The sequence below is a fragment of the Pseudonaja textilis genome, chromosome Z (genome assembly GCF_049901715.1).
Source record: "Pseudonaja textilis isolate UNSWEBS1 chromosome Z, rPseTex1.2, whole genome shotgun sequence".
NCBI lineage: Eukaryota > Metazoa > Chordata > Lepidosauria > Squamata > Elapidae > Pseudonaja > Pseudonaja textilis.
In genome coordinates this window covers 118920134-118946722 of record NC_142008.1, presented here as the reverse complement: position 1 = coordinate 118946722, position 26589 = coordinate 118920134, and the positions used below count along the sequence as shown (strand labels likewise).

Here is a 26589-nt window from a genome sequence, read left to right as displayed (position 1 = left end):
CTGCTTTCCAGCTCTGTTCTCCTGTGCAGTGCAACAAAGAAGACCCAGCCAATCAGCTAGGACTCTAATTAGCTGGGAATTGGGAGGCAGAGAATAGATAGGGGCAGGGCCAGTCAGAGATGATATTTGCTGGTTCTCTGAACTACTCAGAACTACTAAATTTCCACTACTGGATCTCCATAACCTGTCAGAACTGGCTGAATATCACCTCTGCCCCACCTCTAATATACACTACATAAATGATAAATATAAATAAATAAATAAATAAATAAATAAATAAATAAATACATACATACAAAATTATGCATTTACCAACAAAGTGTATATTATACCGTATGACACAGAAAAACAACACAGTCCATTTCAGATTTATATATGTATACTTGGGGTATTAATTCTTCTTTATGAGTTGCTCTCTTTGATTTAGGTCAGGTCTGAAAACAATGATGTAGCACTTTGGTAGAAATATGCATCCCAGTAATGCAGCGCTAGAGGCCAAGATGGAGAAGACCTCCACAGCTACCATGGCTTTTCCTTTAGTGCTCAGATATGATGGAAAGAAGGAGATCCACACACTGCAAAAGGCCAACATGCTGAAGGTGATGAACTTGGCTTCATTAAAGCTGTCAGGTAATTTGCGGGCAAAAAAAGCCACAATAAAGCTGGCAATGGCCAAGATACCCATGTAGCCCAAGACACAGTAGAAGAAGAAAGCTGACCCCTCATTGCACTGTAAAATCATTTCTTGAATCTCTGAGTACCTGTCCAACTCAGGGAATGGGGGAGATGTTGACAACCAAAGTATGCAAATACATACTTGGAAGAGAGAGCATGAGAGGACAATAGAAAAGGCCAATCTTTTCCCCACCCATTTCCTCATCTGAGATCCTGGTTTAGTGGCCATGAAAGCAACAACTACAGTGATGGTTTTGGCCAGTACACTAGAAATGGCCACTGAGAAAGTGACACCAAATGTTGATTGTCGGAAAAGGCAGGTCACTTTACAAGGCTGACTGAGAAAGAACAAAGCAGACAGAAAACAGAGCTGCAGTGAGACAAGCAGGGTGTAGGTGAGGGAGCGGTTGTTGGCTTTGACAATGGGAGTATCCCTGTGCTTAACAAAAGTTCCAAGTACCCAAGATGTCAAGAAGAAGAAACAAAGACCTGCTGAGGATAAACCAATTCCTAGGGTTTCTTCAAAGGTTAGAAACAAAACCATTTTCAAGATACACCCTTTCTTTCCTTTATTTGGATAACGATCTTCTGGACATTCAAAACAGTCATCCATATCTGGAAGGAAAATCAAGGAATTTGTCATCTAGACATTCCAAATTATTGAAAATCACCTTATCGTTTGTATGCATCAAGTAGTTTATTAAAGTTTGCTTAAGTTTAATGAAAACTGGTAGGTTAGGTAGAATTTCCACCTTACCATTTTGATCTGAAATCTTCCCTTCTGGGCATGGAACACAGTCATAGCAGCAGAACTGATTTCCCTCAATCCCCTTCTTCCAATATCCAGGAAAACAAGGGTCATTACATTGAGAAAGTGGAGGAATCTGATTATAAACATGAAAATATTTTGAAAAGGAGGATTGTTAAAACAGTTTCTGAATTTTCTCCTTAATGCAATGACATTATTATTGACTTCTAAAATGGATAGGGAATTTAACAAATTCATCAACAAGTTAAAGGTGTAGAAGTTACAATGTTTTACAAAAGGTCCTGTTTGAAGGGTAGGGTGAATAACAATTGCACATGGTGAGAATCTCATGGAAACATGGCTATTCTTGTGAGTTCAAATGGAAATGCCCACCAAATATGCAACCATGACCTTCACATTGTAATATCATATTTGTCAATTTGAGGAATTCTTGACCATCAACAACATGTGAAAGAATATGCCATTGTTTATCAAAAAGAAGAAATTAGACCTCTTTTCTTTAAATAAATTTTATTGATTTTACAATTAAAACAAACCAACAACACATACTTAAATGTAAGAGAGAAAAAGAAAAGAAGAAAGGAAGAAGAAAATAGAAAGAAAAAGATAGAAAACAATCAAAAACATTTTCATCTTCAACAGTTTGTGAGACCTCCTTTTTATTCTTATTTTATGCCATATACACGCTTAATCCTTACATATATCTGTATTTCACTACTATGGTTCTATCCTATCCTCTTTTGCCTTTTAGTGTGAAATCTATCTTTGGTCTATCCATTTGTACCAGCAGTTCCAGCTGTTGTAATATATTGAAGTGTCTTTATTTTTTAATGCCAAGGTTAATTTGTCCATTTCTGCACAACTTGAAATTTTTTGAATAATCATCTCCTCTGATGGAACATGAGGCTGTTTCCAACATTGTGCAAAAGCCAATCTGGCCGCTGTCAAAATATATATTATTATATATTTCACCTTTTTTTGGTATTTGTTTATCAAAGATCCCTAATAGAAAGGACTCTGGTTTTAATTCAATCTGTTCTCTTGTCATTTCCTCCAGCCAATTTCTAATTTTCTGCCAATATTTTTGAACTTTTGTACAGGACCACCAAATATGGAACAAAGTTCCCTCTTTTTTTTTTTGCATTTCCAGCAATTCGGACTCATGTTGGGGTGCATCTTTGCTAATCTCAAAGGAGGAAGGTGCCATCTATAAAACATTTTATAGGCATTTTCTTTGTATGCTACCGATTTTGTAATTTTATTATTTCTACCCCAGACCTTTTCCGTTATGGTGATACTATATCCTATATTCCTACTCCAGGCTATTATGTTCCCTTTTACAATTAATTCTACTTCTAATAAATAATTATAAAATGTTGTTGTTGTTGTTTTTTGCCTGATCCTAAATAAAATTTTATCTAATTGCTGGAGTTTATTGTTAATTCCAAATTCTTTCTTGTCCTGTTTATATCTACTTTGAATTTGAAGATATGCCCACTAATCAATTTTTAATCCCTGATCTTGAAGTTCTTGCCACAATTTCAGATTTTCTTGCGTGTCCAATGGGTCCTTATATTTAATCATTTTAGTAATATACAGATTATTTGGATGAATCATCGCCTCCATTGTTGAGATCCAAATTGGTATTTTTAAATAGTGTTTTTTCCGTATTTTCTTCCAATTAGTCAATAATGAATCTCTGATTGGGTGTCTGTTAAAATATTTCTGACTAGTGTTTGCAGCATCCCATAAAAAACCATGCCACCCCCTCTGTAAGTCATGGCCTTCAAAGAATAATATTCTCTTATTGGTTAAATTCACCCATTCCTTCAACCATACTAAAGAGGCTGCACTATAATACAACTCCCAATTTTGGAAGTGCCAGCCCTCCCCTGCTCTTCATATCCTGCAGTGCCTTTAAGTTTATTCTAGGTTTTTTTCCCTTGCCAGATGAATTTTACAGTTATTTTATTAAGTTTTTCAAAAAAAAAATGTGTATTTTGATTGGGATCATCTGAAATATATAGAGGAATTTTGGAAGAATATTCATTTTCATAGCAGTGATCCTGCCTAATAATGAAAGTTGCAGCTTGCCCCATGTTTCTAAACCCTTCTTTACCTGTTGCATCAATTTATCATAATTATTTTCCTTAAGTGTCTTACAATGTGCTGTCAACCATATTCCTAAGTATTTACCTTTCTTTATCACTTGTATTCCCATAACTTCTTCTAGTTCTAATTTCTGTTTCTCTGTTAAAGTTTTGGTCATTAATTTTGTTTTCTTCCTATTAACTTTTAGTCCTGCTACTGCTCCGAATTGTTCTAATTCATTCATCAATTTTTGTCCTCTTTCTATTGGTTCCTCAATGAAAAAAAATCATACATCCGCAAATGCTTGCAACTTATATTCTTCTTTCTTAACCTTTAATCCTTTTTGTTATGTCCCTGGAACTTAAAGAAGTTCCCACCCAGGTCCGTTCGCGCTGCGGGGGCGGTTGCCCCCTCTCATTGGCTGGTTCTCCCCAGCAGCCAGCTATAAAAGCAGGCAGCGGGGTCCAACCAGTCGCTGATCGCTGTGAGCCAGTTCCAGGCTTGGCAAGCATGTTCAGTCCTTTATTATTCTAATAAAGTATTTGTTGCACCCATGCCCTGGTTCAGCCTCTCATTATCCGAACATAACACTGGCGACGAAGGTGGGATGGCTACCAGAGGCAACATGCAACCGCTGAATCACTAGCCGCTGATCCACAGCCAGAGAGAACGATCAGCAGGCAACAAGAGCGAACGCTGATCCGCAGCCAGAGAGAACGATCAGCAGGCAACGAGAGCGAACGCTGATCCACAGCCAGAGAGAGCGGTCAGCAAACAGCGAGAGTGAGAAGCGTCTGTAGCCGCTAGTTAGCCAGCTACAGGGAAAGTGAAGCGCTGCGAGCCGCAGCCGCTCATTTCTTTAGGCGCGGAATTCAAACGGCTGTCATTTGAATTTCCGCCCAAGAGTACAGCGCGGTGCTGTATTTTCAAAGTCACTGACGCCCACGCAGGCGCGAATTTCAAAACGCTGCCAACGACCGTTGCAGCCTAACCTCGTGTTAATCCAGAGAGAGGGGGAGAGTTGTGAAAACCTCCCCAGAGCTGAAGTCACTTGCCTGCCATAGGCACAAAATACCTCCCTGCTGCTGCCCCAGAGAGATTTTCTCAACAGGTTATCCAACAAGATTCTCATCATGAACTCCAACCCAGTTTTTCCTTCGTTCAAGCCGGATGAGGAGAAGTGGAAGTCATACAAGAATCGTTTTAACCACTACATTGACGCCATTGGGCTGGCTGATGCAGGGGAGCACTGGAAAAAATCATATTTCCTGATCTACTGTGGAGCCATCGTTTTTGATACGGCCACAGCGCTCGTGGCTCCACGTGAGTTAAAAAACGTTCCCTGGACAGAACTGTTAGAAATCCTTACTAACCACTATTCTCCTAGACCCTCACAGATTGCCAGGCGGTTCACTTTCCAAATGAGGAAGCAATCAGACAAAGAGACCATCAACCAGTACATGGCTGCCCTCAGGACTGCCGCACTCCATTGTGGGTTTGGGACCTACCTGGATGACATGCTCCTCGATCAGCTAGTCTGCGGAGTCAAGGATCTCCACCTCCAAAGGCGCCTACTCGCTAGGAAGGACCTCAACCTCGCGCAAGCCATCGAGGAAGCCCTGGCAGCGGAGCTGGCAGCACACTCAGCCACTGAAATCCAAGGTCCTGCTTCCAAGCAAAGTGCAGTTTCAGTCCACTCTGAAGAGGTGGTCATCGAAGAGGACCCCAGCGATGTGGCCGACATCCACCGCCTCGCCCACGCCAGACACCCGCAGGTAGGAGCCAAGCAAGAAAACATCAGTCCACCCAAGCACATCACCCTGTGCCTATCCTGTGGTGGATCGCACCTGAGGGCCACCTGTAAATTCAAGGGAGCCACCTGCAACATCTGCCACAAAAAGGGGCACATCACTAGAGTCTGTCAAGCCGCTCACAACTCGACACAAAGACACCCTTCCTTTTCACATTCTGGACCCCAAAGGCAAGTATTGAACTGTCGCACTCGCCACCATGCTAAGCACGCTTGCCATGCCATTAGTAAAATCTCTCTCTCCGTTTTGTTAGAAGGTAAACCTTGTCACATGGAGGTTGACACGGGGTCAGCGCTCTCAATTATCTCTTGGAGCAACCTCAAGAGACTACAGCCCAGTCTATCCAGAAACCGGCTACAGAAGTGCCAGTTTAGCCTGAAGGACTACCAGGGGAAGGACATTCCTGTAATCGGCAGAAACTTTCAAAGGCCACCTACCTCTAGTGGTAGTTAACGAAATCTCCCCACACTCTTGGGGCTTGATTGGTTTCCCCATCTCGGCCTAGGGTTAACAGGAGTCCATGCTGTCTCAACCTCTGACACTGACTCCTTATTCGCTGATTACTCAGACGTATTCAGCAATGAACTGGGGTGTTATAACGGTACCCCTATCTCATTCTCAGTCGACCCTCAAGCGGTCCCAATCAGGCTAAAACCTCGTAGAGTCCCATTCGCTATTCGGCCTAAATTAGATGCGGAACTGGATAAATTATTAAAACAAGGGCTCATTGAGCCAACAGATTTCGCCAAATGGGAGGCGCCCATTGTCACACCCCTCAAAAAGGCGGTAGCCTGAGAATTTGCTCGGACTACAAAACCACAATTAATAAGTTTTTACAAGTTAGCGCTTACCCAGTGCCCGTCATTCAGCATTTATTACACACTTTTGAACCTGGCAACATTTTTGCCAAATTGGACATGTCTCAAGCGTATCAACAGTTCCCTGTTGACAACCAAACAGTGGAACTCCAGACCATTGTCACTCACAGGGGTCCTTTCCGGTGCAAGCGTCTCCAATTTGGCGTAAGTGTTGCCCCAGGCATTTTCAATCCCTCATGGAGCGGATTTTGCAGGGCCTCCCTGGTGTAGTACCCTACTTGACGACATCTTAGTCTCGGCCAGGGACAAACCCCAACTCTTCCAGAGAGTTCGAGCAGTGTTAGAGAGGTTCAGACAGCATGGCCTCAAATTAAAAAAAGAAAAATGTGCCATTGCCACTAGACAGGTGGACTTTCTGGGTTATAAAATTGACGCCTCAGGCATTCACCCCCTGGAGTCCAAGGTTAAGGCAATTCACGACGCACCCACTCCAACCTCCAAAGCGGAACTGCAGGCCTTCTTGGGGCTATTGAATTTTTACGCATCGTTCCTGCCCCATAAAGCATCGGTGGCGGAACCCCTGCACAGACTTTTGGATAAAAAATCGGCTTGGCATTGGGGACACAAGGAAGACTCCTCTTTTCGCGCAGTCAAATCACTACTCACGTCGGAGGCGGTCCTTATTCAGTTTGACCCCAACCTTCCATTAGTGCTAGCAGCGGACGCATCCCCTTTTGGAATTGGGGCAGTGTTAAGCCACAGGCTCCCCAATGGCTCCGAGGCCCCCATCGCTTTTTTTTTTTTTCCAGGACGCTCTCTGCAACAGAGCGCAATTATAGCCAAATCGATAAGGAAGCTTTAGCAGCTGTCGCAGCTGTGAAGAAATTCCATGAATTTCTTTTTGGCCACTCTTTCGAGCTGGTCACGGATCATAAGCCTCTCCTGGGTCTACTAGCAGGTGACAAACAGACCCCTCAAGTCCTGTCTCCTAGAATGACGAGGTGGACTCTTTTCCTAGCGGCATACTCGTATAGACTCATACACCGTCCAGGCAAAACATTGTCTCACGCAGACGCCCTCAGACGCTGCCCCCTGCCTGCTCCAGCAGAGGATCCTGCCCGGTCCATGCTATCTTTGAGGTCACCCAACTGGACCTCCCCATCACTGCCCTTGACATTGCCGCCAAATCCAAGTCAGACAAAACGATCGCCCAGGTACTGGACTGGGTGAGGAGGGGGTGGCCGGGCAGCGATGTTGAAACCAAATTCACGCCTTTTAAGACCCGCCTACAGGAGTTATCCAGTTTGCAGGGCTGTTTGCTGTGGGGCACACGGTGGTCATCCCGACCTCACTGCGTACCCGAGTTTTGGAGGCGTTGCATGAGGGCCACCCTGGCATCGTCAGGATGAAGGCATTGGCATGCAGCTACGTATGGTGGCCTGGCCTCGACGATGACATCATCAGATGGGTAAGCTCCTGCCATCCCTGCCAGGAATCCCGTCCATCCCCTCCAATTGTCACCCCCACTAAGTGGGAAAGCGCCAGCGCACCTTGGTCCAGGATTCACATCGACCTAGCGGGCCCGTTGCACGGCAAGATGTTCCTGGTGGTCGTGGACTCTTACTCTAAATGGATTGACGTGGCACAACTATCCACAACCACCACGCAGGCGGTTACCAAGGTATTAACTCGCCTGTTCGTAACGCACGGGCTACCTGACTCAATTGTTTCCGACAATGGCCCCCAGTTCGCATCTGCTGAATTCAGTCGCTTCGCTGCCAATCTGGGCATCCGCCACATCTTCACGGCTCCCTTTCATCCTGCCAGTAACGGGTTGGCAGAAAGAGCCGTTAGGACCACTAAAGAAGCTCTAGCTAGGTTCAGCAAGGAAGACTGGCACCACAGGCTCTCCCGCTTCTTGCTGAGCCAGCACTCAACCCCGTGCACAGTCACTAATAAGTCCCCGGCTGAACTCCTGATGGGTAGACGCCTGCGGACTGTATTGGACAGGCTTCACCCACATTACTGCCCTGACTCTCCCCTCGCTTCCACATCGGGGGTTAGGCATTTTGTCTTACAGGAACCCGTGTTCGCAAGGAACTTCGCTGGAGACCCACTGTGGATCCCGGGCGAGATCGTGGCCATCACCGGACCCAGGTCGTGTCGAGTCAGACTGGAGGATGGCCGGATCTGGAGAAGGCACCTGGATCAGCTGCGGAAGCGCCAAGACACTCACGTTAGCAGTGACTCATGGTTGCAGACCGGTGCGAGGCGACAGCATCAACCCCACATCAGCACCAATTCCGGTGACCAGTTTACGCCTGCAGCCGAGCCAGGGAGCCCGAACACGAACCGTGACCACCAGACGGCTGACCAGTCCGAACCAGTCAACGGAAGCACATCCCCAGTGACCAGCCCTTCGAGTCCCGAACCGGCACTGACCGAGGAACGCGTTCGTGACACCCCACCAGTCCGACCTTCTTTTGCAGACTCTGAACTACCAGACAACTCCCGGAGTTGCGCCGTTCTGGGCGCCAGCATAAGCCTCCGCATACCTTAAAGACTATGCGTGTTGCATCTGGGGAAAGGGGTGTTATGTCCCTGGAACTTAAAGAAGTTCCCACCCAGGTCCGTTCGCTGCTGCGGCGGTTGCCCCCTCTCATTGGCTGGTTCTCCCCAGCAGCCAGCTATAAAAGCAGGCTGCGGGGTCCAACCAGTCGCTGATCGCTGCAAGCCAGTTCCAGGCTTGGCAAGCACGTTCAGTCCTTTGTTATTCTAATAAAGTATTTGTTGCACCCATGCCCTGGTTCAGCCTCTCATTATCCGAACATAACACTTTTATATCAGGGTTCTGTCTAATTCACGTTAATAATGCTTCTAGTGATAATATGAAGAGCAGGGGTGAGAGTGGGCAGCCCTGTCTGACTCCTTTTTCTATTTTTATTGGACGGGTATATTCCCGGTTTCTTATAATATTAGCCTGTTGTGTATCATAAATGGTTGTTATAATATTTTCAAATTTGGTGCCTAAATTCATATTATAATTTTTTTTTATTAAAAATTGCCAATTTAAATTATTGAAGGCCTTCTCTGCATCTAAAAACATACGTGCAATTTGTTTTTCGGGTGGGCTTAAGTAAAATTCTAAAACATCTAATACTATTCTTAAGTTATTCCTGATTTGTCTGGTCGGGAGAAATCCATTTTGGTCTTTATATACATGCTCATTTAACATTATTTTTAGTCTACTTGCTATAATAGAAGTAAATATTTTGTAATCAATATTTAACAATGAAATCGGCCTATAATTTTGTATATATCAGGGATCTGAATCCTCCTTCGGGATCAGCAAAATCAATGCTCCCCTCCATGAATCTGGCATCCTGGCTGCCAATAGGACGTCATTAAAAACTTCCACCATAAGAGGTCCTATTTGTTCTGCTATTGCCTTGTACAGATCCCCTGGGATCCCATCTGGTCCCAGGGATTTGTTGTTTTTCTGGTTCTCTAATGCTGATTTCAATTCGTAATGTCTTTGTTTAATAATTCTTCCATTTCTTCCCCAATTGCTTTATTCTTCACTTCATCTAAATAGTTTTTATCCTATCTTCGTTAACTTCTTCCTTTTTATATAACTCTTCAAAATACTTATGGGCAGTTGGAAGAAATTTGACTTCTAAAGAGACTGTGTTCAATACGGGATCATAGTAGATTATGGCATGGTGTATTCACTAATTTGATACCTGATTAAAAGCTTGACTCCAGACAATCACTTCTTCATCAATCCATAATTCATTCCCTTTTGGAGCCAGTAGATCCATTTTTCCAATTCTAACTCTCTGAAAGGATCTGTTTGGAAAAGTGATCAAGTTGGTGATGTCAAATCTATCTGCTGTCTCTCCTTTCTCATTCAGGAACACTCTCTCCCCAGCTGAATTGTTAAAAGAAATGCCTTGAAGAAATGAATGGAGCTACATGGAAAAGAATGAAAGAGAAAGGGAACAATGTAGTAGAGAGAAGAACACTGTATTCAAGTTTCATTGACTCATTCTTCCCATTTCTACAACAATTATTAAACATGTACACTTAGAAATTTAATAATTGATATTTTATTTAAATATACATGGGTACTCTATTATTAATTTGATATTATTTTAAGGAAAGCTAAGAATGAACCAAAGCCAAATGAAAATAAGCTATTTGGATTAATCAAATTCCTTCATTTATTTAAACAGCAATGAAATCTAGAAGATAGTTAATCTTTTATTAGTGATATAAATATATTCGATAATCCAAAATATGACAAATTTCCTTTAGCCACATTTGAAAATTTGAGACTCATTCTTAAATAGATAAATATCAGATGGAGATTATTGCAAAGCATGGATCATTATTAGTTAGCTATCTAGCTAAATGATAGATAGATAGATAGATAGATGATAGATAGATAGATAGATAGATAGATAGATAGATAGACAGACAGACAGATAGATATCATTTTAATACAAGCATCACTTATTATGTGATAAGTTTGTTATCAAACAATGGTGATTAATGATTAATGATTATTATACAAGCTATGATGATTAATTCTCACTAACAAAGATGAAATGAAAGGAGATGTTGAAGTTACAGGAATGTGATATGGGAGTAATCATGCAATACTGGAATTTAATATTATGCAAACAGATGCAATAGAACACAGTCAAGCTAGAGTTGGACTTCAAGAGAGCTGATTTCAATATACCTAGAGAGAGCTTCTAAGAAATTCCATAGATTAGAATTTTCAAGGGGAGAAGAGGCAAAGAAGCTTGGAAAATTTTGAAAAATGATGTTATAAAAGCCCAATCTAGCATAAATCCAATGCAGAAGAAAAATAAGAGATCTCAAAAGAAATCAGCATGGCTGCACAAAACAGTCTCTGATAAACTGAAAGTGGACAAGTACCTATAAAAAGTGGAAGATGAGCAAGTAACTAAGGCAGAATATCAACAAATACCTCAAACATGCAACAATGAATTCAGGAAAGCTAAGGCTCAAGATAAACTAAGGTTTGCGACAAAAGTAAAATATAATAAAAATACATCTTTCAAAGTATAAAAATACAAGAAGAAAAGCAAGGAAACAATTGGTCCATTAATGGGAGAAATGGCAAGAAGGTGTTGAGCAGAAGGAAGAAACCAGAATTGTTTAATTATTATTTTTTTGCATCTGTCATTACATAAAATAGTCCAACCTATTAAAAAAAAAAAAAGCAGTAAAATTCAGTTGAGGAATGCAAGTCAAAATAAGCAAGAAAATGGCAAAGAGGACACTTATCCACTCTAGAGGAGCTCATATTGATTATAACCCAAAGGTTTTGAAGGAAAAAAAACAGACCATGTCTGGCAAATCTTACCAAAGTCTTTGTCAAGTGGCAAAATAGGAGACCAGTGAAATACTATGGATCAGGAGGCTCATGGCCGAGGGATTAGATGCATCACATGCTGGTTAAGGTACATCATGTGATGACAACATGATGCCATGAGTTTGACATCCCTGCTGTAGATATAATTTACTTGAACTTCAGTAAAGCACTTAATAAAGTAGACCACAACCTACTGTTTGATAAAGTGGAAATATGTGGGTTGTACTACATGGTAATCAGATAGCTTTGTACCTGGCTGACCGATCACACTTAATGCATAGTCTTTAAAGGAACTACAGTAGAATCTCTGGTCACAAACACTTCTGACCACAACCAAATCAGGTTCCCACCAAAAAATTCACATTTTTTTCACGGCCAATTTCCCCTTCCATGCCATTTTTTTTGTAAGCACTAAATTTCCAAAATTAGGTTCAGGTCATGAACAAATCGGGTTGCAACCAAAGTTATGGAATGAATTATGATTGTGACCAGAGGTTCTACTGTACATCTACATGGAGGGACCCATGTAGTGGCTACCCCAAAGCTCTGTCTTAGAACCAGTACTCTTTAGTATGCATTAAAGGAGATATAAAATCAATATCACATGAAGTGTTAATACCACTTTATAATGCCTTGGTAAGACCAGGTAAAACTTGGAATATTGCCTCCAGTTTTGATCACCACAATATAAGAAAAGATGTTGAGATTCTGGAAAGAGTACAAAGAACAACAAAGATGATTAGGGAACCAGAGGATAAAACATATGAAAAATGATTGTAGAAATTGAGTATGTCTAGTTTAATAAAAAGAAGAAAGAATTCTGGAGTATTAGAGAAAGTCAGTCATGTATCATGTGCAAGAGAGCAAAATGTCAAGAAAAGCAACTTTTCATCTGCTTTCCTACACTAGATATATTTTCTGAGTAGCAGAATCAAGAGAGGAATTCCTGCAGTGGAAGGAAGCTGTCTTTGGTGACACCTATTTTTCTCACAAGGTATAAATTGTGAATTCAAATGGTCACCTTTCAAGCACTTTTCAGTGTAGATAGTGAGTACTGAGAATTTTCCCAGTGATCTGGATAAGATCACCTGGGCTGTGGGTTATCAACCCCACTTTGTAAGAGTTAGTTTATAGCTCACGCAGCTTATGCAAATCTCATCATGAAATGTTCCTCTTTAAAAACAGGCTTCTAATTTTGGATCTTTACATTTTCTCCAAATTGAACATGTCAACAAAACAACGTGAGTTTCTTGGTGTTTTTTCTTTCTTTCCTCTGATAGACATACTAAGGTGCAAGTACACAATTTTAGACAAATGACTATGAGACATTTTTTTCTGATGTATGTGAATCCTGATTCTATTTTATTTTTCTCCAGGAAAGCTAAGGCTCAAAATAAACTACTTTTTCTGTATCTATTTTATATAGAACAGAATAACAGAAATGAAAGGGACCTTGGAGGTCTTCCAGTCCAATACACTGCTCAAGCAGGAGACCTTATACCAAGGTTCTTCAAACTTGGCAAGTTTAAGATTTGTTGACTTCAGCTCCCAGAATTCCCGGGCTAACATGACTGGAGGGTGAATTCTGGGGGTTGAATTCAACAAGTCTTAAAGCTGTCAAGTTTGAAGATTCCTGCCTTATGCCATTCTAAATAAATCATTATCCAATCACATTGTAAAAATCTCCAGTGTTGAAGCATACATAACTTCTAAAGGCAAGCTTTTCCACTAATTGTTTATTCTCACTGCCAGGAAATTTCTCTTTATTTCTAGACTGTTTCTCATAGTTAACTTGATTGCACACATATAATATATTAAGACTTTTCACAGTGGGCTTAAAACATAATTCTATGCCAAACTACTCATTGAAATAAAAGAAGTATCCGATGCAAAGGGAATACCTGCCAAGCCTGTAGATGTGGATGGTGAGGTTTTTTACCAATCATAGTTTTTATTCTATTGAAATATAATGTATATAGAGTTTGCAAAGCATAAGCCACAGAATAAACAGCATTGTAGATGCTGTAGCTTTGGCCAGTCATCTCTGATTCAAACAAAGGTGCAGGAAGATCTTCTAGCTTCTTCTGCACAGTGCATGGATTACTACGCATTTCTTGTAACTTTGATTTTGGAAATGAACAATCAAACAATTGTTCCCAAACTTCCTGTAGAAACCCGTTTCTGGAGAACGAAAGAGGATTTATAGTCTGAATAAATTCCTTGAGATCTGCAATTTCTGTTGAATGAACAGTGAAGGAAATAGCCCCATGGAACATCTGGAGATCCCAACTGACTTGAAATCCAGATAATATGAAATCAATCTGTGCAGTTATGATCCACACCTTTCTAAATAATGCAATTTCCTTGCTTTCAGGATCTATTATAAATGGAACAAGTCTTAGCCACATAATTGCCCAAGATTCTCCATAGACAAGAAATGCATTGGATTTGTCATTCATCATATTAATAGCAATCATTGAGATTGTTTGATAAAGTTCTGATAAGTCTTCCACGTGTATTAGTTGTGAAAGCCTTTCTATGAACCCTAAGCAGATTCCATTCTGTGAAAGTAAGGGCTGCATTTTCTGTAAGAAATTTTCTCCATTGTGGTTATCAACAGAAAAAATCCCAATCCATGTCCAGCTGAAATGATGAAGCAGTTGGATAATCCCAATATACTGTTGGTCCTCTTTTGGGACCATGAAATAAAGTGAAGAGAGCTTACTGGTCTGAAATTCCTCTTGGGCTAACGAGCCGTATGTCAGCTATAAGAAAGTAGAACAGGATTCTGTTCAAATGTTAAATCAAAGCTATTTTTTTAACCTAGATTTCTTATCAAATACATTCAATGAATATTTTTTCCTAGAATTCTAAATATTAATTTAAAAAGGAATTACATGGAATTACTTCAAACACAGATAAGAGATCAGTGGTTTTAATACATCCAAAGAAAATACTATATTAAAATATTCACTGAAGTATGGAATGAGTCTGGATTCACTGAAGTATGGAATGAGTCTTGCTTCCTGTATTTGGCATTGTAGTTTCAGAAAAGAATGCTAAGTAAGTAATACACAACACCTAACACAAACCCCAGTCTAATCTTGGATGGTCATTAAATATATATATAGTATTTTTCCACAACCCTATCACAGCTTACTTGTGGAATCTTGAAGAATCCTACAATTTCAGCTAAGTACAATGATGTGTCAAAATCCAATCCTCCCATGATAGCTATGAGATTCTTCTGGCTATCACATCTGTAGTTAGGGACAAATTTTTGGGATTTGAAAAGCAGGTCCAGAATGGTACGGTAGGTCATCCTTGGATTGAGGTAACTGTCATAAACGTGGAATCCAAGAGTGACATTAAGTAAAATCTGGGAGTCCTCATTGATCTCCTTCACAGCAAAGGCCAAGGAAAGGACATGTTGATGAAACTTGGTGATTACACTGCAAAAAAATTAATTATTCTAATTGAAAACATAAATTGAAATATATAATGAGGCATCTTTTCTGTAAAATCTATTCTGTTGAATAACAATCATTTCTTTCTCTGAATGTAATAGAAAGGTAACAGCCTTTCTAAAATTCTTAATAATTGATACAGAGGTGTCCTTGATATTCTCTGAGCTTGGCTTCTTTCCTGAATATCATCCCAAACTAGGATTGGTGATGTTATCTAGTTTGGATGATGAAATGTCTGCAAGAAAACAACCAATATCACCAAAGACCATTCATTTCAACCCTGAACTAAAATATTGTTCTTTATTGGTAATTTGTATAGAGTTCAAATTTACTTTTTACACAATATTTGTGTAAAAAAAAATACTGTAATAAATACAAGTAGTAACTTTTTTCAAAATGCTATCTTTATTTTGTATGTGATTTTCACAAAATTGTATATGAATACTTTCAGAATATATAACTACTATATGTATGTTCTATGAAAACAGATGCCAAACCTTTTTAAAAATTACTTAAACCTTAGTATATGTTCAAAAAGAGACTTCTTGATTTTGTACATTTCATATGAAAGTCTTTAAAATAATATGAAGATTATTTCTTCTGCCCAAACCAGATGCATTTGAACGACACAGAAAGCACAAATTACATTAAAAGAACTCTACCTTTATGCACAAACAGCTTTTACTCGGTGGTGGGATTCAATTTTTTTTACTACTGGTTCTGTGGGTATGGCTTGGTGAGCGTGGCAGGGGAAGGATTCTGTAAATTTTCCAGTCAGAGATGGTATTTGCCAGTTCTCCTACTCAAAATTTCTCCTACCGATTCTCCAGAACTGGTCAGAACTTGCTGAATACCCCCTCTGCTTTTACTCATATAAGGGTTTTTTTGAGATTTGACTAAGATTAGATAGAGAAAAAAATTCTTACATTGGTATGTCAGAAGATGTTATCTCAGGGTTTTCATTAAATTTACTTTGAAAAAAGTGGTAAACAATGTGAGACATCATCCCACCAATGATGAAGTCTCCAGGCTGGTACCACTCATGTGGAACAAGGAAAGCATCACTTGCAGGGCAGCTCAAAGTACCTACTTTATGCACCAAAAACATCAGAAGAAACATCTTGATGTGTTTGTTATTGTGCAGATGTTTTGTCTTCCATTCTACCCATTGGAAAGTATAGATAATCCAAAACTTCATCTAAGGATTATACTTGAGAATGTAATTAATGAGAAAATCTATTATGTTTTATTTGAAGATCCACCTGAGCGCAAATTTGTATCTCCTCTACTTCCAGGATTTGAACAGATATTCTGGTAGAAGAGAACAGAGTGTAAAAACTTTGAAGCAATTAATCTGACAAAGCTCTTGTGCCAATCTCCCAGTGGTTCAAAATTTCCTTTATAGCCAAACAAATACCTTGATTGTTGCTGAATTTAAATACCCTTCTGTGCAGCCTTATGTTTATATTTAAGCTTAGCTAAGAAAATATGGTGATTATTCCAGAGATTTTGTTTTGTTTTGATCAGACAATAGTGGCTGATGGTTCAGCTATTTTTTAAAAGAACAATGCCAATGAAAATAGCCTATGAAACACTTGCAGTAGAATATATATTTAATTGTTAAAATGGTAGAAATAAAAATAATGCTTTTTTCAAGGTACCACATTTATTTTCTACCAATTTTTCACAAAATAAAATATAAATAGACCCAGCAGGTGTCAGTCATTTTTAATGTATTTTTTTCAAGGAGTAATAATGCAGAACTTTAAAAAAAATTACTCTAATCTCACTGAAAATCTTCTAAAGTGTCCTTATATTTTATATATTTTATTGCAAACACTTTTACATAAACTAAAGCAGGGGCCCCCACCCATGGCCTGTGGACTGGCACTACAGCATGCCAGAAACCAGGCTGCACAAACAAACAAAGCCCAATCCATGGGAAGCAGCAAGCATTTATTTGTTTGTTTGTTTGTCAAACATGTACAAGATAACAAGTATAAGTATGAACATAAACAAGAACAAAGGCAGTAAATACAGATAAAGTGGACAGGAAGACAGGGACAGTAGGCTGATGCGTTTATCCATGCACCCTTTAAGGACCTCTTAGGAATGGGGTGAGGTCCATGATGTTTGAGGTTAAAGCTGTGAGGGGTTGAGGCTGTAACAACAGAGAGCATTCCATGTGTTGACCACTCTATTGCTGAAGTGTATTTTCTGCAGTCGAGTTTGGAGTAGATTACCTTGAGTTAGTATTGGTTGTTTGCCCATGTATTGTTGCAATTGAGGCTGAAGAAATCATTGACAAGTAAGATGTTGTAACAGACAATTTTGTGTAATATGTTTAGATTGGACCACAAATGGATTGTCTAGGCCCAAAATTTCAAATGTGGAGGCATAGGGAATTCTATTGTGAATGGAGGAGTGGAGTACTTTTGTCGAGAAATCCTCTGAACCCACTCAATTGTGTTAATGTCCAATATACAGTGCAGTTTCCAGGTGGATGAGCTGTATTTGAGAATTGGTCTGGAAAGGTTTTGAATGCTAGAGTTAACAATTCAATGTTGCCAGAGAAGAAGCTTCACAAAAGAAAGTTAACAACTTTTAAAGCCTTTTTGGCAAAGCATGTGAAACCACAGCCCTCTTGTCTGCAGACAAAGCCCAGGTATATTCAAGTTTGTGATCTTTCCCTCTATGAGATTTTATTTTTTTGAAAAATGCCAGACTTGTAATTTTAAGCCAAATCAAGTTACTCTTTATTGTGGTGATTAGTCAACATACATTTTGAATAAAGGGGGAGACAGAAGGAAGAATACAAAGAACATAAAATAATAGAGTTGCAAGGGAACTTGGAGGTCTTCTAGTCCACCCCGCTTTGCTGAGCAGGAGATCCTATAACATTTCAAACAAATGGTTGTCCGGTCACTTTTTCAAAGGTTCCAGTTATGAAGCACGCCCAACTTCTGGAGGCAAGCTATTCCATTAGTTGATTGCTCTCACCATTAGGATTATTTGTCTTTAGTTCTAGGTTGCTTCTCTCTTTGATTAGTTTTTATCAATTGTTTTTTGTCTTGTGTTGTCTTCTGGTGCTTTTGAGAATAGATTGAACCCCTATTCTTTGTGGCAGTTCCCCAAATAATGTAACATTGTTAACATGTCAACCCACTTCTTCTTATCTCTAGACTAGTCATACCCAGTTCCTCTAACTGTTCTTCATATGTTTTAGCCTCTTGCTTTTCTCTGCACTCTTTCTAGAGTCTCAACATCATTTTTATAGTGTGGTGACCAGAACTGGATATCATTTTGTGTGATTTTACTAAGGCTTTGTAAAGTGATACTAGAACATGTGATCTTGATTCTATCCCTCTATTAATGCAGCCTAGGATTGCATTGTTGTTTTTGTTTTTTGTTTTGCCTGGGAAAACTTAATTTCAATAAATTTCCCATATTATTAATACCCGATAACAGTTTTCAATGGAAATTGATTTATGAATAGGGAGTGAATGGTTGGGACCCAGTGTGAAAGCATTAAAAAAATACAGTTAAATATACAGGATTCACAAACTCAAAGTATTTTACATTTCAAAGAACCCTAACAAATCCAAACTAATATAATATAACACTGTGTTAAATAGGTATTCATTTGATGGTAATAAGCTTTTTACTATATTTGTATAGTGTTCTACGAATTGAAAGTATAAAAACCATGAAAATGTCTCTGCAAACACTGGACATCGTTTGAGTCAATATCTGAAATATCCTAATAGCAACCAAGACAGCTAAATCAAAGTAAAGTTCAATGGGAGTGTTGGAAGGGAAAATGGATTAGATTAAAGAATCTTGCAAAGTGATAGGAATGCAGCAACCTGAGCACTTACTTTGGAATGGGCTTACATATGAATGAATCTTAAAATACCCTACATAAATCTTTCCTTGACAAAACCAAACCAAACCAAACCAAACTAAACCAAACCAGCCATTTTATTCCTTTTTCAACAATTTTTTCTAGGCAGAAATATCGCATGCAGTATTAATTCTTCTTTATGAGTTTTTCCTTCTGCTTGAGGTCAGGCCGCAAAACAATGATATAGCATTTCTTTACTTGTTTCTAGATGCTGGTAGATCTGTTTTTTTATTATATTTTCCAGTATCTTCCCAGGTGTTGATGTTAGGCTGATTCGTCTATAGTTTCCTGGGTCTGTTTTTTCCCTTTCTTGAAGATGAGAACCATGCCAGCTCTTTTCCAGTCCTCTGGTAGTTCTCCGGTGCTCCAGGATTTTTGAAAGATATGGTGCAGTGGTTGTAAAATGACCTCTGCCAGCTCCTTAAAACTCTGGGGTGTAATCCATTAGCCCTGGTGATTTGTGTTCATCAAGATCAGACAGGTGTTCTCTTACTATTTTTTTGCTTGTTTGAAATTTTATTTCTGGTCTGTCTTTTACAGTTATGTTTTTGGTGGGTTGAGCTATAGTTTCTTTTTGTGTGAAGACCGATGCAAAGCATGAGTTAAGCAGTTCTGCTTTCTCTCTGTTACCTGTTACTTCCCTGCCATCTTCTCTCTTTAGTGGACCGACTGTTTCCTTGATTTTTTTTCTTGTTATTTATATGTTGGAAGAAACTTTTTTTACTATCTTTGACTTTCGTTGCAAGTCTTTGTTTAATCTGAGCCTTTGCTATCCTGACTTCCTCTTTGCAGATTCCGACTATCTGCTTATATTCTGCCTTAGTTGTATGTCTTTCTTTCCATTTTTTGTACTTGTCCTTTTTTTCTTTCAATTTGCCTGATAGATCGTTGTGCGGCCATGCTGGTTTCTTCTTGGGTTTTTTGTTTTTCTTTCTCAGTGGTATTGTGCTGGTATGGGCTTCTATGATCATACTTTTCAGAGTTTCCCAAGATTTTTGAGTTGTTTTCCCCTTTAAGATTTTCATCCATGGAATCTTTCCTAAGTTCTCTCTGAGATTATTGAAACCAGCTCTTTTAAAATCCAAGTCTCTGGTGTCATTATATTCTATTGCTTGTGCTTGTGTTATGTTGAATTCTAATATGACATGGTCACTCTCACCCAAGGTTCCTGCAGTTTCAACTCCATCTATCACTTTTTCTCTGTTTGTAAGAATTAAGTCCAGTATGGCTGTCCCTCTAGTTCCCCCCCTACCTTTTGGACAACAAGGTTGTCAGCTAGGTTGGTTAGGAACTTATTTGATTTCTCACTTGGTGCAGAATTAGTTTTTCCAATTGATATCAGGATAATTGAAGTCTCCCATTACTATTGTTGTGTGTTTCCTGCACATGTTTGTTAGTTGGTTGGCAAAAAGGACACCTATATTTTCTGCTTGGTTGGGTAGCCTATAATATACACCTATGGCCATGTCATTCTTTTATCTTCTTCTTCTTCTTTTTCTTCAGCGTTTGTCTCGCGCTCGGGCGAGGTCCGCTAATGTCCTTGAGTACTGCTTCCACACCTCTCTGTCTGCCACGTGTGTCGGGTCTGCCTTCGCGATCTCTAGATCGGCCTTGATCGTGTCCATCCAGCGTTGTTTAGGTCTACCACGCGGCCATCCAGCGTTGTTTAGGTCTACCATGTCATTCTTTTATATATATATATATATATATATATATATATATATATATATATATATATATATATATATATATATTAACCCATATGCCTTCTAGGAGTTTTTCATCTTTGGTTTTATGCATTTATGTAGCAATATAGTGGTCCTTTACATATAGTGCAACTCCACCTCCAATTTTATGGGGTCTGTTGTTTTTTTTTAAAAAAATAAATTTTATTGAATTTACAATTAAAAACATATCAACAATACATACACAAAAAAGGAAAAAAAACACCCGGCCTTGCGAACTGGAAAAAGAAGAGAGGGAGGGATGTAGAAGAAAGAAGAAACAAAGAAAAAGAATAAGAAATGAAAAGGGTACATCTAAAAGCAGACAATATCCTTTTTGACAGTCTGTAAGATCCATTCTTCCTAAATTAATTCGGATACGTTCATCTTATCAACTATGCTTAAATTACCCTTTATCTTTTAGGCAGTTTATCTCTGGCTTAACCAATTATACCAAGAATTCCAATTATTGTAAAATGTTGAGGGCTCTTTGTTTTTTAAGGCTATCATTAATTTGTCCATTTCTGCACATTTACATATTTTCTGGATAACCATTTGTTCTGTAGGTGTATACGGTGATTTCCAGCACTGAGCAAACGCTAATCTGGCCGCAGTTAAAATGTGAATTGTTACATATTTCATCTTTTTGGATAAATGTTTGTCAGAGATCCCTAATAGGAAGAACTCTGGTTTATATTCGATCTGTTCTTTGGTTATCTCCTCCAACCATTTTCTAATTTTTTGCCAATATTTCTGGGATTCCTTGCAAGACCACCACATGTGGAAAAAGGTTCCTTCTATGCTTTTACATTTCCAGCATTTTGGACTTGTGTTAGGGTTCATTTTTGCCAACCTCGAAGGTGGCATGTGCCATCTGTAAAACATTTTATATGTATTTTCTTTATATGCTGCTGATTTTGTAATCTTAATATTTCTGTTCCAATTCCTTTCCCATTCTGATAATGTAATACTTCTTCCAACATTCCTGCTCCAGGCTAGCATATTCCCTTTGACTATCTCTTGTTCTAGTTCTACTTCCAGTAAATATTTATAAAATTTAGATATGTTCTTTTTGTTTGATCCTAATAAAATTTTATCTAAGTATTACAGTTTGCTATAAATTCCAAAATCTTTAATGTCTTGTTTATATCTGCTATGAATTTGAATATATAATCACTGATCTATTTTAAATCCCTGTTCCTGTAATTCTTGTCGAGTTTTTAATTTTCCTAGCGGATCTAATAGATCTTTATATTTGATCACTTTTGTTATGTCCAAACTATTGGGATGTACCATTGCCTCCATTGTTGATAGCCAGATCGGAATTTTTAGATAGTATTTTTTGCATATTTTATTCCAATTAATTAATAATGAGTCCCTAATAAGGTGTCTATGAAAATAAGACTGCTTAGGTTTCCCCACTTCCCATAAGAAGGCATGCCATCCTCTCTGGAGGTCAAGCCCTCCTAATGCTAAAGTTCTTTTATTAAGTAAGTTCACCCAGTCTTTTAACCATAATAAGATAGCTGCCAAATAATATAATTCCCAATTTGGAAGAGCGAGACCCCCTCTGCTTTTCGCATCTTGTAAGGCCTTAACATTGATCCTGGCTTTTTTCCCCTGCCAAATAAATTTAAGTGTTATCTTATTTAATTCTTCAAAAAAAAATTTAGGTTACTTAATTGGAATTGTCTGAAATAAATAAAGAAATTTTGGTAATATGTTCATTTTAATCGAGGCAATCCTGCCCAATAGGGAAAGCTGCAGCTTATTCCAAGATTCTAAGTCTTTCTTTGTTTGTTGAAGTAATTTATCATAATTGTTCTCTTTGAGTGATTTACCTTGTGGTGTTAACCATATTCCTAAATATTTGACCCTTTTTGTTACCTGTATCCCCATCATTACTTCTAATTCTTTCTTCTGAATTTCTGTTAAGTTTTTGGTCATTAATTTCATCTTTTTTCTATTAATTTTTAAAACCTGCCACAGCGCTGAATTGTTCTAATTCTTTTATTAGGTTATATCCTTTTTCCATAGGTTCCTCCAGAAAGAAGACCATATCGTCAGCAAATGCTTTAATTTATATTCTTCTGATTTGACCCTCACTCCTTTAATTTCAGAATTTTGTCTAATACGCGTTAAAAGTGATTCTAGGGCAAATATAAAAAGAAGAGGTGAGAGAGGGCAGCCCTGTCTAACACCTTTTTCTATATTTATTGGACCTGTTTTTTGCCATTAATTAGTATATTAGCCTGTTGTGTATTATAAATTGTTATTATAATGTTTTCAAATTTAGTGCCAAGACTCATATTATAAATTTTTTGAATTAAAAAATGTCAGTTTAAGTTGTCAAATGCTTTCTCAGCATCTAAAAACATGAGTGCGGATTGTTTGACGGTTCTTAAATTGTTCTTTATTTGACGGGATGGAAGAAATCCATTTTGATCTTCGTGAATAAGTGGGTTTAAAACTTGTTTTACTCTATTAGCTATAATAGAAGTGAATAATTTATAGTCGGCATTTAAAAGTGAAATCGGTCTGTAATTGTTAATATATCTATGATCTGCATCCTCCTTCAGGATTAGTGAAATCAACGCCCCCCCTCCACGAGTCTGGCATCTTAGCAGCCAGAAGTACCTCACTGAACATTTCCAGCATCAGTGGTCCTACTAGTTCCATTATAGCTTTGTATAGTTCTGCCGGTATCCCATCTGGTCCTGGAGATTTGTTATTACTTTGATTCTCCATTGCTGACTTCAATTCAGACCATGTAATATCTTTATTTAATAATTCTATCCCTTCCTCTCCAATTACTTTGTCGTTCGTATCCTCTAAGTAAGTTCTTATTTTATCTTCATTAACTTCTTCCTTTTTATATAATCTTTGAAAATAGTTGTAGATGATATCTTTTTTCTTCTCTATCTCATGTTGTAAGACGCCTTTCTCATCCATTAGTTAATATATCAATCTCTTTTCTTTCTCTTTTTTAAGTTTATGGGATAACCATCTTCCTGGTTTATTGGCATATTCAAAATAAGTTTGTTTGGACATTTTCAAATTAACTTCTATTTTGTCTTGTTCAAATAAGTTCAACTTATGCTTAATTGTTATTAACTGATTTTGTATTCTCTGGTTTTTAGGGGGTTTTTGTAGTTGTATTTCTAATTCTTTAATTTGTTGTTGTAATTCATTTTGTTGGGCATGTGTTCTTTTATTTCTCATGGCATTATAAGAGATTGTTATTCCTCTTATAATTGCCTTCATTGTGTCCCAAATATTTTGTTTCGTGGTTGCTTCATTATTATTTTCTTTTAGGAAATAATTTAATTCCTCTTTCAGCTTATTAATGTACTCTTCTTCATTTATTAACTGAGTATTTAATGTCCATCTTTTCTTTGTTTTTCTCCTATCTCTCCAAATTAATTGTATTGGGTTGTGGTCGGCCCATTCATTTGGTAGAATTTTAATTTCTTTTATTTCATTAGCCAATTCCGGGTCCATCCAAGCCATGTCTATTCTGGTCCAAATTTTGTGCGGATTAGAATAATATGTAAACTGTTTCTCTTCTGGATTTAGTTTTCTCCATAAATCTATTAAGTTTAATTCTTTCATCATATCCTTACAGGACATAGAAAATTCTCTTTTCCCTTTCTTGTTCTTATTCGCATTACTATGGTCTTTTTGATGGTCAGCAATGGAGTTAAAGTCGCCTATCAAGCAAATATTCCTATTTTCGAAACCTATTATTTTTTGGTGGAGATCTTTAAAAAATTTCCCTTGTTCTTCATTTGGTGCATAGATTGCTGCCAATAAAAATGTGATATGATTAATCCAAATTTGTATAACCAGAGTTCTTCCTTCCGGGTCCGACCAGATTAATTCTGCTTTTACATCGTCTTTCACATATATTGCAATTCCTTTCTTCTTATGTTTGTCTGCTGGTGCTGTGAAAAGTTTTCCAAGTTTCGGGCAAATTAAATATCTTTCATCATTTTTCTTAATGTGTGTTTCTTGTAGACATATTATGTCAGCGCTTTGTCTAATTAATTTAGTTAATATCCTTTTCCTTTTAGATGTTGAATTTAAACCATTTATATTAATGGAGAGGAGTTTCTTTCCTTCCTCCATTTATCTAAGTCTGTTTAGATTTTTGTCTAGTGATAATTTTGTTTTCTTCTTGTGTTGTTGTGAAATTAATTCTTCTCTCCCTGGTTGTGGTTTATCATTCCCTGAATTTTGAGGAAGTCCTTCTTTTTGATTTCTATGGCGATTACAGTCATCCTGTGGTTTCCTTTTAGTTTCCTCCTTGGTATATTGGTCATCCATGCCTATTAGCTGTTCATGAAAGTCTTGGGCCTGTTCTATAGAGTCTATTTTGATTTTTCTCTCTTTCCAAGTTATTAACATCCCTTCCGGGATTAATCATTTAAATGGAATTCCTTTTTTGTTTAAATCATTGGCTAAAAATTTATAATCCTGTCTTATGACCCTCACTTTTCTTGGAATTTGTTTTAGGATCATAATCTCTTTGCCTTTATTGGTATTGTTTTCTCTCTGGACATTTTAAGAATTAAGTTTCTCACACATCTAGTGAAATGAATATAAATTTCTCTCAGGCAATTATGGCATCTAGCATAATTTGTGCTGACCCTATACACCTCGTCAAACTCTTTAATTAGATTGTCTTTTTCTTTCCCTAACAATTCAGCCAATAATTCTGCCATTAGTTGTTCTAGTTCTTCATTTTTTGCTTCCGCCACATTTTGAAACCTTAAATATGCCACCGCTTTATCCATTTCGAGATGGACCAGAGAGCCTTCCATTTCTCCAGTTACATTTTTGAATTCCTCATCTATCCTTTCAAAATTTGTCTCCATCCGTTCAGTCCTACTCTCTATTTCTTTTATCTTAACTTCATTTTTCTCCATAGCCTGTTGCAGGGACCCTATCTTTTCTTCCACCTTAAATATGTCCGCTTTCATTTCCGCTTTAAGCTTTCCCATCTCATCTTTTAATTCGCTAATGTCCACTCTGGTTTCGTTATGATTCTTAATCATTATTTCTTGCATCTTAGACATTGCTTCTTGCAAGGATAGTAGTATAGCTTGTATATTAACATTAGAGACATTGGGCTGTTTTTCTCTATAAGAGATTCTTCAATGGTTTTTTGGATTGTTGATGAAGCAGATGTCAAAGTAGTCGATAGGGTCGGAGTGGTCTTCCTTCCTGTTTTCAAAGCGGTAGTTGTCGTGGAGGTCATCTCTCTTAATATTTGTTTTTGCTGTTGCACTATGTTAGATATATTGTCCCAGATCACCATTCAGTATTTTGCTCCTAAATTGAAAAATCTATTCTAATACTTCAATTAAGTATATAAATAAGCAGTCAATGCTCCTATATTATAGAACGCTGTCTAATACTGTATAATAATCTTTATAATAAATTTATATACCTAATATCAATATTAATCACCAATAATACATCAAGTCAAACCCAATTACCACTTTGAAAATTAATCTTAAATATTCTAAATAATCTAAATCAACAATATTTTTCACTCTTTGTTATTGCTATTTAAAACGATCAAATCAATTGTCAATGAAATCTATAAGGACAGTATACCTTTTTTTTTTCTATAGGAAGTAAATTTATGTAAATTATTAAGAGATTAAGATAGGGAGGAGAAGGGCTAAAAAAAGGGAAGAGAGAAGAGAGCAAAGTTTACCTTAATTTCAGGAAGTCAATAAGCAAGCAGCAAGGGGTTCAAATTGTAAAGATAGTGCCAAAATGATAATATTAAAGTAATACCAAATAGAAATTCCAACAGAAAAAGTGATGTGATAAAGAAAAAAAACAATTTATAGTCAATCTTCAAACTAAAGGTTTAAGTTTTGAATTTCTTTCCAGCTCCCCAGGAAGAGAG

The 26589-nt window shown here is 37.9% G+C and overlaps 1 protein-coding gene across 1 annotated transcript; it reads right to left on the bottom strand.

The window, feature by feature from the left end:
• Positions 1-317: 317 nt before the first annotated feature.
• LOC113451139 (vomeronasal type-2 receptor 26-like) lies at positions 318-25744 on the bottom strand. The gene is made up of 6 exons (XM_087917108.1): positions 25323-25744; positions 14732-15023; positions 13473-14336; positions 9908-10135; positions 1433-1559; positions 318-1290 (listed from the first exon to the last, which is right to left on the bottom strand). Exons 1-6 carry the CDS (start codon positions 25742-25744, stop codon positions 392-394), a joined length of 2832 nt encoding a protein of 943 aa, XP_087773234.1. The 3' UTR covers positions 318-391.
• Positions 25745-26589: the final 845 nt, after the last annotated feature.

Coding starts and splice junctions, on each gene's coding strand:
- LOC113451139 (XM_087917108.1), bottom strand. CDS start 25,744: ATGTCTAAGATGCAAGAAATAATGATTAAGAATCATAACGAAACCAGA. Junction 14,337..14,731: donor GATTCTTCAAGATTCCACAA/GTAAGCTGTGAT, acceptor ACTTTCTTATAG/CTGACATACGGCTCGTTAGC. Junction 10,136..13,472: donor CACATCTACAGGCTTGGCAG/GTATTCCCTTTG, acceptor TTTTCCATGTAG/CTCCATTCATTTCTTCAAGG.